Source organism: Lepidochelys kempii, chromosome 2 (assembly GCF_965140265.1).
Source record: "Lepidochelys kempii isolate rLepKem1 chromosome 2, rLepKem1.hap2, whole genome shotgun sequence".
Classification (NCBI taxonomy): domain Eukaryota; kingdom Metazoa; phylum Chordata; order Testudines; family Cheloniidae; genus Lepidochelys; species Lepidochelys kempii.
Genome location: NC_133257.1, coordinates 213,578,939 through 213,593,409, shown reverse-complemented (window position 1 = coordinate 213,593,409; position 14,471 = coordinate 213,578,939). Strand labels below are relative to the sequence as shown.

Genomic DNA, 14,471 nt, shown 5'->3' with positions numbered 1-14,471 from the left:
TCATTTTGTTTTTGTTTTACTTTTTGGGTCCAAATGGGTTCGGTTATTGTATGTCAATGGGTTTATGGAGAACATAATTCTGTAATATGGAAACATACTATTAAGTACTTTTTATACTAGTAGGTAATTGGAGACTTAAATTGCTTTTGAAGTGGAATTATTTTTATAACATGCCAAGTTTTCTTGCTTATTTCTTAATTGGAAAAAATATTAAGCAGTATATTTGACCTTTTTAATTCTAGTGATAAAAACTGGAGAGAGTGGCATGACTGTGTTTAGACTTCTTACCAAAGAAAATGGATGGGCCTGGGTTCAAGCAAATGCACGCCTGATCTACAAAAACGGAAGACCTGATTATATCATTTCAACACAGAGACCTCTTACGTAAGTAATTGTTACAATATGGCAGCTTAGCTTGAAAATAACCAACCTACCATCTGACATAGATCTTATTAAGATGCAGGGATTTGGGGGTTATGTTTTTGTTTTTGAATGTTCTCTACCTGATGCAAAGAGCTTTGGTTTTTTGTTGTTGTTTTCTTTAAAAGAGTTAAAAATTGCCAGTGTTGCAGTAATTCCATCTGTAAATCCCTCCCTTGAAATCTCAAATTGTATGTAGCACTAATTATGGCAGATGCCATGGTGTTCCTCTCAGGAAGTAAATTTAATGAAACAAAGGCACAAAATTGTTCCATCCACCCTACCTCTATTTTTCTCCCTTTTTCTCTTGGAAGAAATCCAGCTGCAGAGACCTCATATATTACTCATAGGAATTAACTTGAGTAGAGTACCTACTGAATTCCATTCCACTTATTATTTAGCATCATCCAGACAAACCCAACACTTACTTGACACGAGAAATGAAAAATATCGAGAGAATTCAGTGCTGAAAAGATCCATACTCCCAGCAAGGCAAGAATAGTAGAATATGAAGTATGTCATTTAGGTTTATTGAATTGCACATTATATTGATTAACCTATGTAGAAGTATTACAGTAAATAAACTCCTTCTACCAAGATCTGTTGCTCATTTTACCCACTAAAGTTAAGTTTTAATAGATTCCTTCATGACTGGCACTTTTCAAGTGCCTACAAATAGAATAGTTCACTTTTTTAATGCATCAATTCGAGGAAACAAACTATACTATTTTATTGTAATTACTACAATACTGTAATAAAGTACTGTATTTTTTTTGTCAATTTCAGAGAAGAAGAAGGGGAAGAGCATTTACGGAAGCGAAACATGATGGTGCCTTTTATGTTTGCAACTGGTGAGGCTGTGTTGTATGAGGTAACTTTCCCTTTGCCTGGCCTAATGGATCCCTTGCAGACAAAGGTTAAAAGCACCAAGGTGAAAGGACCTCCTGCCAAAGCTACACTACATAAAGAATATGTTGATCCAAACTCACTTCTGGGTGTCATGTTAAGACAAGATGAGTCTGTATATCTCTGTCCTCCCGCTTCAGATAAACTTTCTTTTGAGAGAAACTTGTTTACGGACACCACCGATGAATTGGGCAACATTGTTACCAGTGACTGGCAAGATAATCTCTTACCAACTGGAAATAACATCCTGAAACGGGAACAAACCAACTGTCCCCAGGAAAGCAACTTAATGCTTACTGAGGACAGTGCAGAGCTCTTTCAAGATAATAAAAATAGTGACTTGTACAACATCATGAGAAGTCTGGGTATTGACTTTGAAGATATAAAATGTATTCAGCAGGATGAGGAGTTTTTTAAAGCTGAATTTTCTTGTGTGGATGATATTGGAGACATCAACATAACTGATGAAATCCTGACCTATGTTGAGGATTCTCTAAATAATAAGCCTGACTTCTTGTATTCAGGTTGCCATCAGCAACAGACAACGGTTCAGAACTCTGTCTGTTTGGTACAGCAACATTTGGATAAGCAGCAACTTAATCAGCACCAAAAACAAGTGGTTGAGCAGCAGCAGCAGTTATGTCAGAAGATGAAGTATATGCAAGTCAATGGGATGTTCACAAATTGGAACTCTGGTAGTAGTGTGCCTTTTAGCTGTTCACAGCAGCAGCCAGTGCAATATGTTTTTTCTGACATGCATGGTACTACTCAAGAGTTCGCTTACAAATCAGAAGTCAACCCTCCACCTCATGAATGTAGGCAGGAGTTTATGCCTTATAAACAGCCCACAACCCCTGTAGCACAGCTCTCTAGTTTTACCCAAATAGATTTCCCCATTGGACATTTTGACAGATCAATCTATCCTGGTTCTTCAAGCATGGAGGATTTTCTCAGTTGTTCACAACAAGTCCCCGAGAATCAAGAGTGTGGAATAAACTCTCAGCCAGTTATGGTAACTCCTCAAACAAGCTATGCAGGTGCTGTGTCTATGTACCAGTGTGTTCCAGAAACTCAACCCAACCCTATGGATCAAATGCAATATAATTCTATGATGGAGGGTCAACTATTGTTAAATAAGGTATGATAAAGGGCATTGTTAAATTTTCTTCCATGTTCTAATAGTTTTTAGCAGGAAACTAGATGGTTTATGGGATACAGACCTTATAAGTCATTGGATCTGAAACTGATGCAGTTGTAGTAATGAATGAGAGGTACTGTAACTTCTGTTCATTAGCCTGACATGAGCCATGCTCAGTCCAGGTCCCAGGGGATGTGTCCATATCACAGGAACCTCTACCTCTGTCAAACTTATACTTACAAAATATGCTTCCTCTCAAACCTAAAATTAGTTCTTCCAGGCCAAGGCTGAGAAGTGTGGCAGAAGCTTGGAGTATGTGTGTATCTATTTTGTAGGTAAATAGATTGGTGACTGTACAATTGTCTGGCACATTTAATTGTCAATTCATTACTTTACAATAAGAAAGGTAAACTTTCATTGTTTGGATTCTTAAAATACAAATCTTCTCTTTAAATCAACAGAATCTCACTGCTTAATTTAATATATTTTAAAGACCACATTAACATACAAATTTTGATTTTACATAACTTGCATGGAATCATATGAATCCCTGTCCTACATATGTGGAGGTATTGTGAGAGTGGTTTCAAACTGTGGGGCAACATGTGGTACACCATTAAGTTGAGAAACTGGCCTATACATATTTTACTCATGAAATACCACAACATTTTTAAGAACTAAGACTTATAAATATGTTATACATGTACTTTTGTAAAAATTTAAAGTATTTCTTTTGCAGCGTTTAGAGCAATGTTAAGAATATGAGAAAAATTAGCACAAGCTACATAAATAGGGCATACACACAAAAATAAAAATTAAATATTGGTTAGGCCTTGATTGGTGGGACTAATTATCTTAGTGGAGGAAGTTCTAAGCAGAGCATGAACATAAATTATTTTAAGATACACCTATCTATAAAAACACAATTTTCCTTTCTTTAGGAGTATACAATTTTTAGTTTAAAAAACTTCCAAAAGAGAAAACTGTTAAAAGGGTTAAAAGGTTATTCAGAAGCATACCTTAATGCTACAGAAAAGTTTGCTCTTTAGGGCACATTCAAGCAAAACCAGACTGAATACTGATTTAAACTAGGAGTTATGTGCTAATTGTTTTGAATGTGCAAAGTCACTAGCTATATTGCACCTCAGTGAAAGAGGAATGATACGGCAGCAGAAAAAGGTCAAAACAATTATTTCCTGTTCCTCAAGTTACTGATTTAAAAACCCAGGTCTTCTCTACCTTTTTTGTTTTGTTTATATGCAACAGAAAGGAAGAATTATCTGAACATTGAAAATGGTAGCCATATCCATATTTTGCCAAGGAGAGTGCAAAACAAAATAATGTAACACATTAAAATAGTGTAGCCATTCTTTAGAGGACATCTTCAGCAAAATTCTTCCTGGGTAGAATTGAGTACATTAGCAGCTTTGGAAAAAAACCTTCCAATTTCAATACAATCATTTGACTGTAATAGCAGCAAAAATACAAAGGCATGATTCTTTTTCCAAAGAGTGTACATTCTAAGGCCATGATCCTACAAATGCTTGTGCACATGCGTGTAGGTATTTGCAGAATTAAAGCATTAACTGGCATGTAACATACACAGAGCAAGGAAGAAGAATACAATCAGAAAATGTACAGTCTATATTACATCATATCAGAAGGAAAATGAAGACTTGTTACGTTTCTTAATTCTTTCATTAATTAAATAAAATATAATTATAAAATTATAAAACTTCCTTTAAAATGTAGCATGCTTCTGCAAGGTTAATAGCTTTTGCTTGAGAGACCCATGACTGGAATAGCATGACTATACTTTGGCAAAGTTCAGTAAGGAAACTTACACAACACTTGGCTGCACTGTGTCTCACTCTAGTCGGTGCTATTAATCCTTCATAGTCCTAGATAATAGTGTTGGAAAGCATCTCCTGCATCATCCAAGTTAATCTCCTTCCAATAGTACAGGATTGTCATTTACACACATACTCTTGAGCATTGTTATGTTGATGCCTATTTTTAATAACCAATTTAAATTTTCTTTTTTAACTTGTAGGTTGTTAATTTCTCACTATAATACTCATAGCCATTCTAATTATTTCCCATTTTTGTAACTTCATTTTGAAATTTTTTCTCTTCCCGCTCCTCAGCAAAGATATCATGCCAGAGTACTCTAGTGGATTGTCACAGTACTAACAAAATGTACTGTCATACTTAATAGGATATTATAAATAGTTAAAATTAAATCTAGTTGTTAGTCCATGAAAATGGTTAAACCGCTAGAATACTGTGTTCTGCTTTCACCTTTTTGTAGTAATGTTAATGCATCAAAGGGAGACGAGCAACCAGGACAGTCTTATGTTAAAATATATTTATGTCATGTCTATATTTACTGTGGCTGTCAGAAGAGTGAATGATTCCAAACAAGTGTATGTGAGAGAGAAATGGGTGTATACTTGTAGTCGTAATGACATGAAATAAGTTCCGTTCCAAAACCATGACTGTAAATAAAATGAATTTGAGACATGGTTACTGTAGATAGGGAGAAGTTATCAATGGTTACAGTAATAAAACAGGTGGGAAAAAGTGTATGGACAAGCATTTTGTGTCAGTTACCCTTTTTATGATCCTTCTATCCCTAGTTAGTTTCTATATGACAAGATTTGTAGTTAAGGTCCAGAAGGGACTGCTGTGTCTATGTCTACACTGCAATAAAAGCCATGCAGATGCATGGCACAGCTATGTTTGGCCCAGGGCAGCTGACTCAAGCTTGCAGGGCTATAAAATTGCAGTGGGGAGTGTCTCAGAGCTTGGGTCCCAGCCTGAGCCCAAATGTTTACATTGCAATTTTGTAGCCCCTGAGCCTCATGAACATGAGTCAGCTAACCTGGGGTCTGAGACTCAGTGCCATGGGTGTTTTTATCACAGTGTAGTCATACACTGAGCATATCTAGTCTGACCTCCTGCATAACACAGGCCATAGGAGTTCTCTGAATTAATTCCTGGTTAAATTAGAGCATGTCTTTTAGAAAAATCTTCAAACTTGATTTTAAAGTTTCTAGTGATTAAGAAGCTACCACAACCTTTGGAAAGTTCTTCCAATGGTTGTAAGACCAGTGTCCTTTTAGTAAACAGGGACTACTCCCCCTTACTAATTACTACTATATGCTCAGCAAAGTCTGCCAGACAATGCACATATTACTAAGTGATCTCACCACAAAATGGATTTAGTAAAAAACATTGAAATAATCCTGTCCTAGTGACTTAGTAGATATTTTCCATCTCTGATTTAAGATTCTGTGAATATTTCTAAAGAGAAATACTCTCAGAAGGATTTGTCACAGTCAGAAAATCAGCTAAATCCACAGCTACTGCCGGTAGTCATTAGAAACTCAAGAGTGAAAAGAGCTGTGCACACTTGCATGGCTTGTAGTATCAAGTATGTGCTATTTTAAGGCAGGCCTTAACTAATTTGGCTGCACCTCATGCCCTGTTAAATCAAGGCTAGTTTGTAAAGAGTTCATGTAATTTTTAAAGTATTTTGCTTTATTTTCCACTAATATATGGAATATTTGTGCATATAATGATTTTTTTGCATATAAATGATTAAAATAATCCAGGGGGTGAGGGGGAATGCTTTTGAAGAGAATTGTTGAAATGCAGTATGTCAAGACTAATAAAAAAAATTCAGCACTCTCACTTGATTTTGTTAGATATGGTGATGATCATCGTCAGTCATTCAAAAAAACCCAACTGCATTAAGTGGGGTACGTTCCAATTTATAAGTGAACTGAATACGCACTCACGGAAGAACCATAAAAGCTGACCACCACCACACACTCAAAAATAGGACCTTAGGTGGATTTTGAAATTGTAACATTCTTGACAAGGAAATTGGTAGTGTTGAGGTGAGGGGAAAAAATCACACTAAAAATCTGATTTTGAGAAACTTTCAAGACCTAGGTGTCTGCTCTTTCTGTCATTGGAGTCCGTGACAAAACTCCCATTAACTTCAACAAAAGTAGGATTGTGCCCATGATCTTTGTTTAACTTTCCATTTCTCTCACTAGTCCAGTGTGTTCTGTTTGCAACTGACCACAGAAATCAGGATTTATTATGATTTTATTATGCAACATGTGCAGTGTTAGTATTTACTATTAAAAAAAAGTTAGAACTGAACAAGTTTCAAGGCATACTGAAAATTTTTTATTTTAAAAAATGACCGCAGATTTGCAGTGCAGAACCAAAATATATTTATATATAGGAACCCCTATTAATATTTTTCTAAAAAAAAGTCCCCCAAACAGTCTTGAGGATATAGGGGAAAATAAACTTTTAACATTTTAAATATCTATTATTTATAAAATGAAATACTTGAGTCTTGTGCCATTAAGAATGCTTTACATTCAAAAACCACTAAGCTTATTTTACTACTTCAGAAGTTTGATAATTAATTCTTCAGAACCAGTTTCAGAATTTCTGGAACGGCCAACTCCTTTTTAATTTTAGATGCCAGAAAAGTTTTCATAATCCTAAAATATTGTCTGTGATCTTTGTGTAATCTTAATTTGGGGGGAAGAACGAGAGGTGGGGGAAAAACATAAGTCCACAAACTCTGTCCTAAGCAAAAGCAGTTCTTGCCCCTGACTAGGGTAATCTTTGAGATGTATGGAAATATGAAAAATGTATTATTGGGGGACTGAGTTCTTTTCTTTTCCATAGATAGCTCTCATGGATTCACATGTCCAATTCATAAGGTGACACATAGTTGCTATCAGACACAGTATAGGATTTTTCTGTATACAGTATTAAGCTTTTAATCCTTTATTGGGTATCGCATAAAAACTTTTATTGAAAGGTATGATTGAAATATTTTACTGAGTTCAACAAAAAGAAATAGCTAGACCATTCCCTTTAGATATCAGACATACCCAGTGTGGTGATGGTTAATTTACTATTTGTATTGCAGCAGTGCCTACAGGCCTCAATTAAGGGTCAAGATCCATCTGTGCTTGAGGTTGTACACACCTGTAGTAAAGACAATCCCTGCCTGTAGCTTATAGACTTAAGGCTTGTTGACAGGACCATGAGTTTGCCTTCTGTGCTGTGACTTCTGCTTATGTTAAACATGACTGTTTTACTGTGTCTGTACTTCCCTCTTTACCCATCCCAACATGTTGTATCTCTCTATTGGCCCCAGCCATAATGCAAAGGGCTTGTCTACAAGCGTATTTAGTTTGCAGTAAGGTATGAATCTACTCTGCACTAGCCTACTGTGCTCTAGCTGTGGTGGGTACCATGCTGATGCACATTAACTTTTCATTAATGTGCCAGTTAGGACTAGTCCACTTTCAAAGAACTAAGATCTAGTCCTGTCTTAGGTCTGAGATAGGCATCCAGTCACGTACAGAAACTTAGGCACCTAGGGGACTTTTACAGAAAAAAATATAGTCCTCAAGTAAGTTTAGACACTTACATGGTTCGATAGCCACTTATCGTGGGTTTTGTGGATTGCAGTGGTGCCTAAATCTTGGGTTTAGGCACCTGAGTCACTTTGTGGACCTGGAGCTAGGTTAGCTGATTATGACTAGTTTCTGCCCCTATAGAAGAAGCATTTCTTTCAGGATTGTAGTGGGGTTTTGGGGGGCGGGGGCGGGTAAACACCACCAGAAGCTTAGGCAGAGAATGCAGAAAGAGTCCCTTTTTATTTTAGGATTAGGAATCTCTAATCTTCCTTGTGCATTTTACTAAATGCTTTTGAAGTTTTTTAAAGAAAGCAGTCCATAATCCTTGTAATTTTTTTTTCCAGTTCCAAAATGGTTTCGGTGAAATAAACTTACATGAAGCATATCCCTCTCAGTTAGATGTCATCAATAACACACAGACTGCTACACACCTTCAGCCGCTTCATCATCCAACAGAATCCAGACCTTTCTCAGATTTGGCATCCAATGGATTTATGTAATTCAGAGCCAATATCCCATTTGTGGTTTTTGATGGCTGTCACCTTGGCCTGTGAAGGAGAGCTTGATAAGGCTATGGACACTGGGCTTAAAAGCCCCGAATACATTTTGAGTAGTTGAGGCTGGTTGCACTATATACCAATAGGACATGTAAACCAAAACCTGACTTTTTGGGGAAGGAATAGGAACTATACTTTGACTAAAAGTGTGCATGCGCTGTTGTCAGTCAGATTGAAAACGTGATGTTGCTGCAATATGGATTATGTACTACATACATCGCGTTGTAGAACATAAGATAAGGTAAATGGTTTTATTATTTAGAAAATAAATGGGCACTTTGACGACCTACCTAGTAATGGCACAAAGGAAAATGTTTTCACGCTTGAATTATTGCCAGATTTTATTTTTTAAAAATTGAAATTTAAAAAGAATGATCTAAATTTAAGAGCATCAGAAGCACTTATTTTTTACTGCATACTAAGCTTTTTCCTTTGATTAATTGCTTGTTATTTTAGCTCCTTTTGTTTTAATTTCCAGTTCTAGCACTTTAATAGATGGATTAAAACAAGGATTTGATATGCAATTTGAGGTTTTATATAAACAAATCCATTGCATTCCTCCTTTACTGACAATCTTAAGTGCCTCACAACTTAGCTACCTTATTTCTGAAAGGAAGCTTGTTGTGGAAAACATTCACCATAAATTAGTCATCGACATTGTGTGAACTTTTAAGTAACATATACAGTGCTATTGGCTTTCTTTTTTCTATAAAGTTTTTAGCTATTGCTGTTTCGAATTAGACTCAGTTCTGAGTCTGCAGAGTTGTAACACTTATCTGGAGATGTAAATGTTTTACATTTAGTTCAAGTAAAGGGTTTTGTTGTTCTGTACTACACATCTGCTTTCTTCAGGTAAAACAGGGTAAAAACAGAGATTTTGCATGGGGGAGGATTCCTCAAGATTAGTTTCAGATTTTCAAGGCTGAAAAACATGTGCCTTATCTTGTGTTAAAACACTTGTAATGTTCTTCGGAAATAAAAGAACAAGGCTGCTCTATGCAAATACTTTCACTAGAATGGTTATCAAAAAGGATTAACTTTTAAATTATGGGGGAAGAGCTGTCTCAATAGTAAATAGTATTGAGGTTTACTTTTGTAAAAAAATGTCTTCACTGATGGTCAAAGTTCGATTGATTGCAGTTTTTAACATTGCAGGGGGGAAGGGAGGGTCTGCTATTATTAAATGTTATCCCTGATAAATTGCACTCTAAAGAAAGTGATCATTTTTTCATTTGTGAACCCACTTGAAAAGAGCTATGTGCAAAATATAAAATTGAAAAAAAAATTAGTTCAAATTAGAGATTATCCTAGTAATGAAAAAGATGTTTGTATTTTTTGTTTTCAGAAAAGCTAAAAATATTGCTTTGGGTTTTTTATTTGAGAGAATTGCTAGAATTGTAGACACCAATGTTTGGTGCAAAACAGTAGCATAATGGAAAAATACAGAAACGTGTATATGTTCAAATTATTGCATACTCTTGTGTGCTGTATTGTTCATATGTAATGTCTTTGTAAAATATTTTAAAACAGTTAATTTTAAAGTGTTACATCATATATATAAAGATGAAATGTTTACATTCGTTATGTATAAATATAAATTACAGTGTAGGCAGTTTGTTAAAAAGGAAACAAAAATAAACCACCTTCCTCCTGGTTGATGTTCATATTGTTTAATACAAGGACTATTGGAGTTTTTTAACTTGAGGAGAGAGAATATTTTGCAAAATTGTTGAAAATATGATGCGGGAGCTTTCATTCCACCATTTGTGCAATCTGCACTGAAATAACTACAAAGCTAAATACTGTGCATTAGATTTTCATCCCATTTCTTTGATTTCTTCTTTGAAACACACTCTCCAAAAGTAAAACTCATTTCCTTCTATAGTGTAATATGATCTGCTAGACAGAATATCAAATTCAGTTGTAGAATTTCAGATGCATGACTCTACCAGTTCCTTTAAATAAAGTTACCAAGGGAGAAACGGATGTCAAGGAAATAACTTGTATTAATACTCTTCATTATTCAGGAAAGCCCTAAAAAGAAATTGGCTTGGGACATGAAATTAAAATTTTAAAAGTTTCAAACTTTGTGATATCTCATGCTGAAAACAAAAAGTTTTGATTTTAATAGCATCTGGATTCACATTTTAACATTTAAATTTTTAATTTAAGGTAAGTTTTAACCAATTTCTTGCATTTCTAGTTAGTGTATCACTTTTTAAGAGAGTGAATTTGACAATCTGTTATATAAATTCTGTAAAACTGAAAGATTCAAAGGGATAATGTACATTTTTACATCAGTATAAATAAAAATGTATCTGATCAGTCTAGCTAAACCAAAACCTTCTTGTTCTATCACTAAGTGCCAAGGAAGCAGCAGTACTAGTGTACTACCTTATTATAAACATTAGTTTTGTGTTATACATAATATCAGTTTTTTTCTGTAGCTGTGCCTACAACAAACCCATGATTGACTGTGTATTAGTGAACTATTAATCTACACCAAATTACTTCAAAAGTGCACAGGAAATTTTGAATGTCTTCATTAGCCCTCCAGTTCTGTTATGATATAAGATATAACCCATTGTTAATCAGTATTATTACCCATTTTTGTACCAGTTTTCTTGGCTTGTTTTGCTTTAAGTTCTTATTTCTGATTTGCGATGCCTGCACATGCCATGCTGTACGTTTCTTGGCTTAGGGTATGTTTTTTGTAGTGTTCTTACTAACCTTCAGCAATGTTTGTAAAACATAATATATGGTAATAAAATAATCATATGAATGTAGCTGATATGTATGTTCTTTCACTACAAACAGTTCTTTGTCTATGGCAAAAGCTTTGTGATTTCACCACTGTGGACTTTGGAATTTCCAAAGTGTTAGACACAAGCACATGGAGACAATTTGGTGCTGTATATAAAAACATACATTTGAACTGTAGTTCTGTATCAGAATGACACAGAGAATGGTAACTGGCAGCTTATCAACATTTTAAATAGTCAGCAACAATTAACAGTTGTGTTGGATTAGACACCACTTGCTAACCAGATAGTCTGATACCAGGAAACCTGAGTTTGATAGGCCCAATATTTGACTTAACACTTTTGTGTTCACTTTGTTTTATAGGGCTCCATATTCTGAATGAAAAATGTGTAAACATTTCCTCTGAGGGGAAAAAAATCAGGTTTTTTTGAGTATGTACAAAGTGACAAGCAGTTATTTTAAAGTAAGAGATATGTGCATATGAGGAAAGAGTTTAATAGGAGAACTGTTGTCTTCAAAGAGATTATAAATCAGTCAGAACCTTTTAATAAATATAAAACAAAAAAAACCCTTGATCTTGTGCTCTTTTAATAAAAAAAAAATACTGAACAAAGTCTGCTATAAAAGGAAAAATGCATTTATTCTTCTGGAATATGCCTTTCTTTGGTGAGTTAGAGATGGCATGACAACTCATGAGTTTTCCATTTGTGAGTCATATAGTCATCCTTGCCTCCTTTTAGAAAAAGTCACTTCCTTCCTCCTCACACAGAGGAGGGCTTAAGTGATACACAAGCCTTGTACTTTCCCTCTTCTGCTTCTCAGTACATAGAGGAATATGGCCCTTAGCATTAAAGGGAGTTATCAATCGCTATCAAAAAGAGAATATTCTGTCCATGCTCTGTAGTATTACAACTAGTTGAATAGTGAAAGTGATCTCAAATATTCCTGGAGTAAGGCTGTCTGACTATTTGGATGGCTGCTGAGCATTTTAAAATGTTAATAAATCTCAAATGTCTCACTAATTTTAGCACAAATGATTATTCATCCTAACATGTTCCAGTCATTGCTCTCCTTGTGCAAATTAAGGATGTCTGGTTGGTGTGAACAATTTGCAAATAACCCACAGTCTGAGTATTTTAACACAATTTTTGGCTAATTTAAAATGAATACACTCAAAGGCCATCCATCAGGTTACTAGATTTTAAGACCAAAAGACTTTCAATAAGTGGTTCTTGCATCAAGGCCATAACTTCAGGGTGAGCTAAATCATTTCTTTTAGAAAGACATCCAACCTTGATTTAAAAATTCCGTCTTAGACAAATTCAGGCTAGCAATATCTTCAGAGTCTAGTATCAGAAATCTTCACATTGTGTAACTATAGACTGATACCAAGTAAGTTCTGAACCTTTTTTTAAGTAAATCCAATAGATTGCGCTTTTTTAATCTCTTCCTGTAAATTAGGTTCTGTAAGGAAGTCATTCTTATCTCTTTTCTGAATACTTTCCAATTTGTTAACATCCTTTTTAAAGTGTGGACACAACTGGATACAGTATTGTAGTAATGGCATCAGTGTTAACACCCTCCTACTTCTGCTTGATGTTTCTCTATTTATACATGCACGGATTGCATTTGCTTTCTTAGCCATCACATCACACTGTGTTAATGTTCAGCTGTTTGTCAACTATGTCCTCCCTAAGTCTTCTCTGAGTTCCTGACATCCAATATAGAGCCTCCCTTCCTAGAAGTATGACCTTACATTTAATTGTATTACAATCACATGTTCTCCAAGTAAGCCCCAGCTTACCATGTGATCCAGATCACTCTGCAGAACAGCCCTGACCTTATGATTATTTTCCACTCCCCAACTTTATCAGCAATGCTTTTATATTTTCTTCCAGATCACGGATAGAGATATTCAATACCATTGGGCCAAGAACAGATCACTGTGGAGACCCCACTAAAAGCATCCTCATGAGATAGAATGCAAATCATCAAAAGAGAATATTCATCAGCCTGACCACTTATTATGTATTGACTTTGTATAGTGCAAAGTCAAATGTCTTACAGAAGTCTCTTATGTTAATGCACTTTGTCAACCAAACTCATAAGCAAAAAAACTGACATGAGTTTCAGAAGACCTATTTTCCATTAAATGATGGCAAGTGGTATCAAGTATGCTACCATCCTTTAATTCTTTACTGATTGTGTCTGTGTTAACCTTGCCATGGTTTTATCTGATATCCATGTCAAGCTAATCAGCCTGTGGTTACCTGAGTCATTCCATTTATCCTTTGTTCCAGGCACTGCAGGAAGACACACAAGATGCTAGGCTTCACTTTATTATGTAACTACTGGGAACTGTTTGGCAATAACTTGTCCAGGTACTGGTCATTTTCCCTCTTGTCATCTAGTCCTCTGAGTGGAGGGTTTCTCTCCATCTAGATGGAGCTAGGCTGTTCTCAGGGGCGGCAGATGATGGAACAAGGAGCAATGATCTCAAGTTGCAGTGGAGGAGGTCTAGGTTGGATATTAGGAAAAACTATTTCACTAGGAGGGTGGTGAAACACTGGTTACCTAGGGAGGTGGTAGAATCTCCATCCTTAGAGGTTTTTAAGGGCTGGCTTGACAAAGCCCTGGCTGGGATGATTTAGTTGGTCCTGCTTTGAGCAGGGGATTGGACTAGATCTCCTGAGGTCTCTTCCAACCCTACTCTTTTCTGATCTCTCCTGCTTTGTATAAAATACTTGTGTTCACTCGAGTGTAGACTGGAAGCTGGGTCTCCCAAGAGAGTGTACTAGCCACTCAACTATGAAGTTACTCCTCCTTAGTGCCCAATTAGTATTTAACTATTTTATACAAAGTAGAGCAGCTTCAGCAGGGGAGATTTGCAAAAGATCCAGCCCAACCTGTCTGAGATAGTCCAGTAGTTAGGGCACTGGGTTGTGGATATGAGTTCAAGTCCCTGCTTTAAAATAAGTCTGGGCAGGAATTTCAACCTGACTCCCCGTGTCTAAGGTGAGTGTCCTAGCCACTGGACTGTTGGAACACGTACAAAAATTCCCAACCTGCTCTTTACTGGATGTTTTTTGTTGGGAGCCCGAGCCTGTCTGCAAGCTCGGAGCACACCTATGGGATCAGACCCACAGGCAGTGGAATGCCTTGTTTCCCAAGCATTTCAAGCAAAGCACACTGTTTTAGGCAAAATATAAAACCAGTTTATTAACT

The 14,471-nt window shown here is 35.9% G+C and overlaps 1 protein-coding gene across 1 annotated transcript in view; it reads left to right on the top strand.

Annotated features, from left to right (window-relative positions):
• AHR (aryl hydrocarbon receptor) overlaps positions 1-11,268 on the top strand; it is an 85,371-nt gene extending 74,103 nt beyond the window's left edge. The window contains exons 9-11 of the mRNA XM_073333784.1: positions 243-384; positions 1,207-2,464; positions 8,271-11,268. Of these exons, the coding sequence (XP_073189885.1) occupies positions 243-384; positions 1,207-2,464; positions 8,271-8,426 (1,556 nt within the window). The 3' untranslated portion in view covers positions 8,427-11,268. The remainder of the gene's footprint in view (positions 1-242; positions 385-1,206; positions 2,465-8,270) is intronic.
• Positions 11,269-14,471: the final 3,203 nt, after the last annotated feature.